This window comes from Palaemon carinicauda, chromosome 39, assembly GCF_036898095.1.
Source record: "Palaemon carinicauda isolate YSFRI2023 chromosome 39, ASM3689809v2, whole genome shotgun sequence".
Taxonomy (NCBI): Eukaryota; Metazoa; Arthropoda; class Malacostraca; order Decapoda; family Palaemonidae; genus Palaemon; species Palaemon carinicauda.
Window position 1 is genome coordinate 5,682,363 of NC_090763.1, and position 4,372 is coordinate 5,686,734.

The 4,372-nt window shown below is 35.6% G+C and overlaps 1 protein-coding gene across 1 annotated transcript; it reads left to right on the forward strand.

Annotated features, from left to right (window-relative positions):
* The first annotated feature begins 425 nt into the window (after nt 1–425).
* On the forward strand, nt 426–3,764 carry LOC137631479 (uncharacterized). The gene is made up of 2 exons (XM_068363245.1): nt 426–449; nt 2,087–3,764. Exons 1-2 carry the CDS (start codon nt 438–440, stop codon nt 3,026–3,028), a joined length of 954 nt encoding a protein of 317 aa, XP_068219346.1. The 5' UTR covers nt 426–437; the 3' UTR covers nt 3,029–3,764.
* The last annotated feature ends 608 nt before the right edge of the window (nt 3,765–4,372 follow it).

The window sequence follows — 4,372 nt, forward strand, 5'->3', positions numbered from 1 at the left end:
ATATATAAAGATATATATATATATATATATATATAGAGAGAGAGAGAGAGAGAGAGGTCATTTAGATGAAGAAAAAATATAAAATATGAATATTTTCAATTACCGGATATTAAGATATTGTGCTTATCCCTGACCTCCTTTGCCTGGATTTTACATGCTTTCTTCTTGCGAGAGAGAGAGAGAGAGAGAGAGAGAGAGAGAGAGAGAGAGAGAGAGAGAGGTCAATGTGAAGGCGAAGGATACCTCAAATGAGGATACATAATTTGCGGTCAGGACTATGTTGAAGGAAAGGCAGGGGGCCGGGGCGCGGGTATAGGCTTCCTGGGAAGGCATTAATGGGCGTTGGGTATGTTGGGAAGGATGTCCAAGGTGAGGCGTCTGGTATATAAAAGTAGATGGCTTATCCTATCATGCACTATCCTTCTCGTCTTTTCAGCATGAAGATACTGGTAAGCTTACTTAATTTATTTGAATGTCTAACAACTTAGCTAACATTTTGATATCGAACAACCTAGTGAACCTTTGAATGTCTAAAAACTTACGTAACATTTGAATGACTAATAACTTGAATGTCTGACAACTTAGCTGACACTAAAATGTTAACAAATGTTTTTATATATATACCTAAAAATGCTGTTGATGAATTTATTTGAACTTGTTGGACACTGCAGCTTCACCCAGACTATCAAGGCTCGCTACAGTTCATAGTCATGGTTTTGAAAGTGTGCTTTCTAAGCGAACAGCTGCATCCACAATTTTTATTCTGGGTCATGTAATGACCCACATCAGATCACCAAGATTTCCAGAAATTGTGAATAGAGACTGATTTTTGTAATTTTCGTTGATTTGTGTTCAATGTAGTGTGAATTCGATAAGCATTGTACATGTACGTATCTCCGCGTATGTTGCGTATATGTATATTGCAATATGCAAAAGCACATGCATTTAGCATGTAATCAATTCGGCTTTCGTATCGGGCTCTGATCTTGTCAGAATTCAGAAAATAAGAATGGAAAAATATTGTTCTTATTCCGAACTTGAGCAATTTTGTGTTGTGGTGTTTTTTTTTTTTTTTTTTTTTTCTAACGTTTACCAAAAGAGAAAATCCCTATAATTACTTACCGAGTGATTAAAAAGTGCTGTACTAGACGACAATGACATCAATTCGTTGTGGTAAATTATTAATTAATTAAAATCTGACACCTTGCGGCTGTACGTTTTTTAAGTAAATGGTGCAATAAAAAATGGAAAGATAATCAATTCCTTTGTAGGTCTAAAATCAATGCTTTCATCATTCTGTCTCACGCTGGACCATATATCCAATACTTGAGGGTGTTTGCATCAACACTTCGTCCACTCGTGTAAAGGTTTAAAGGCCGCTCATGAATGACAGAGATGAGGTACAGTGGCATTGTACTAGTATATAATATAATATAATATAATATAATATAATATAATATAATATAATATAATATAATATAATATAATATAATATAATATAATATAATATAATATTTAGCTTTCTACTTTAAATCAATTCAGGCCTCCTTCCATCCACTTTGTAGTTCAAAATAATTTAAATCTAACTTTATTGCGCTACTGGAAGAATTTCTCATTACACACCGGTGCTGAATGGCTTCCCTAACCACAGCGTCGGAATGATGATCCAAGTGCTGCATATCTATCCATACTCCATATATATATATATATATATATGTATGCATATATATATATATATATATATATATATGCATATATATACACGCACACACACACACACACACACATATATATATATATATATATATGATTTCCTCTAAGAAATATACATTGGTGACTATAGTTAATTTTCAGTTTATGCTGTTTTATACTTGAATTTGCCTATTACTGATCTTTTACAGCATCTTTGGCTGCTCATATGTTCTTGTAGTTGCATGTGAAAAAAAATTGTTTACTCTCAGTGAAAGGATTCCGAAAAAGTTCCATTCTATGTATATCACATCATTACAATTCGTTCCCAATAAAGTCAGCAATTGCTTCCAGTGAGTTCACTCCATAATTCCTTAAATTTCTTATTTTATTTCAGATTCTATTGTGTACAGTTCTAGTTTCACGGGCAGAAAAACTTGACGACCATGGATCTCTTCGGCCTGGCTTGACAGGCTTATTGCCTTCTTCTTTTGCTTTAGGTGAACGTTCCTCAGCCCATAGTACTGGATCATCTACTGTGCATGCGCACCAACTACCAACCGGCATTAGTCTACCCGTTTTATCTGATGCACCTAGTCCTGGAACAGCTACTCTCCATGCACATGGTCTATCTTCCAGTTTTCCCCAGCACCAAACTTTCAGTCAGACAGGCCAGGGGTCGTTTACTGTGCCTGGAACCTCCTCGCAATTAACTTCTGGTCAATGGCGAGGAACTAGGTGTCCAAAGGGGCAAGTTCATCAATTCTTCGGAGGCCCGTGTGTGACACCACGGATCGAGCGAAAGTTTTGGCTTCATGAGGAGCCAAGAACAACATCTGTAACTCCTTCACGCCCAGAAATTCCTCAACCTACGGTTGAGTATAACTATATCTTCATCCGCGCACAAGAGAAGAAGGACGAAGAAGACCATATCATTATTCCACCACCTCAGAAAAAACATGTTATCTTTGTCCTAAACAAAGAACACGACCATCACGACCGCAAAATAGTCCAGTTCCCAGAATCTGAAGCACATAATCCAGAGGTTGTCTTCATAAATTACGCTGATGGAGAAACTCCAATTTTGCCCGATGGCATCAATTTCCACGATGCCTTAAGATCAGCAATGAGTGCAAAGAGCCAAGTCATCGATGGCCACGACCAGCACGGTTCATCCCATCAGAGGGACGACTTAGGTGCACCTCATGGAACGACTACAGGACAGGTGGCAGATACAGGATCGCATCACAGTGAAGGTCTTGTCTTTGATATCAGGTCAGCAGACTTCGGTAATCATGCATTTGACGAGTCATGGGACACTGATCAAAAGCAGTCTTAATGATTATGATGTAATAGAATCAGGAAGTGGCCTGCATGAGTCTCTAGCTGGTACCAAAATGTTTATGAGTTCAGCTTGATTTTCAGTTACCGGTCTCCCTGGCTCCCTGGCTGGTATCGAGAATATCAAATCAGAAGTTTATGATTTATATCTTTTTTTTTTTTTACTTAATTTCATTCATTTACTTTTACTTATATACCTTAACCCATAACTCGAGGTTTTATACGTTTTAAAACGGATTGATTATCATCTTGTATGAGACACTGGAAATTTACATATTTGAAAGGCAGTCATGTTTGATGCACATGAGATAATAGTCTCTACTCACTGAACCTTCCATTTCTGAATCAATAATAAGCCAGTTATGAAGGTATTTTTAGATTAAACAATGAATCCTGTTAAATAAAACCACAGAAAGCCAAAGAAAAAAGAACATCAACTCCAGATCATCCTGTTTTCGCTCCAGCAAATGATTTATTATAACCACATCACGTTTGAGATCAGCATCTGAATTACATGACATGAAATGTCGGTCACTGTTACTTTCATAATTTATCTCATCTCTTTTCTTTACTGCAGTAATTGGGTATAACTGTTAGTTTTACAAAAAAACTTGGTTAAGATTTGCTAATTTTCAATGAAATTTTGGCGTGTATATACATATCTTATTTTTCTTTGAAAAAGATTGTTCATTTGAATTTTGCATTTAGATAATACTATATTGATAGCAGCAACAACCATGGTGTAATTAAATAATCTATTTTTTTTATGATTTCATTGTAAATAAAAAGGGATTAATGTTTCCTTTAACTGTTTGGCTTTCATCCAATAACCTATTTACAAAAGAAATAAAGCTATCCAGCAGCAAAGACAAGGAATGTCATATATAGTCAAAATAAATAAATAAGTAAAATAAATAAATAGATAAATAAATAAATAAATCAATAAATAAATCGACCTAGATAAAAACACATTCGGGAAATGATAATCATCCATGAATCTTAATTAGGATTATCATAGTTTATTTAACCTGAAACGAAATGGGCAAAATAAAAAAGATCTTTTTTATGCACAGTTCATTTTACTAACACGCATAAAGTATTGCGACGAGGGTCATCATCATGCTCCTCATCCTCATTTTCATCATCATCATCATCATCATCATCATCATCATCATCATCATTATTAACACTGGTTAGAAAATCATGATGCCATAAGTCCAAGGGGTCCAACACGGAAAATAGCCCAGAAGGAAAGGAAAAAAGGAAAAAATAGTGAGTCTGCGTGTACCCTCAAGCAAGAGAATTCTAACTCAAGGCAGTGGAATACCATGGTACAGAGGTT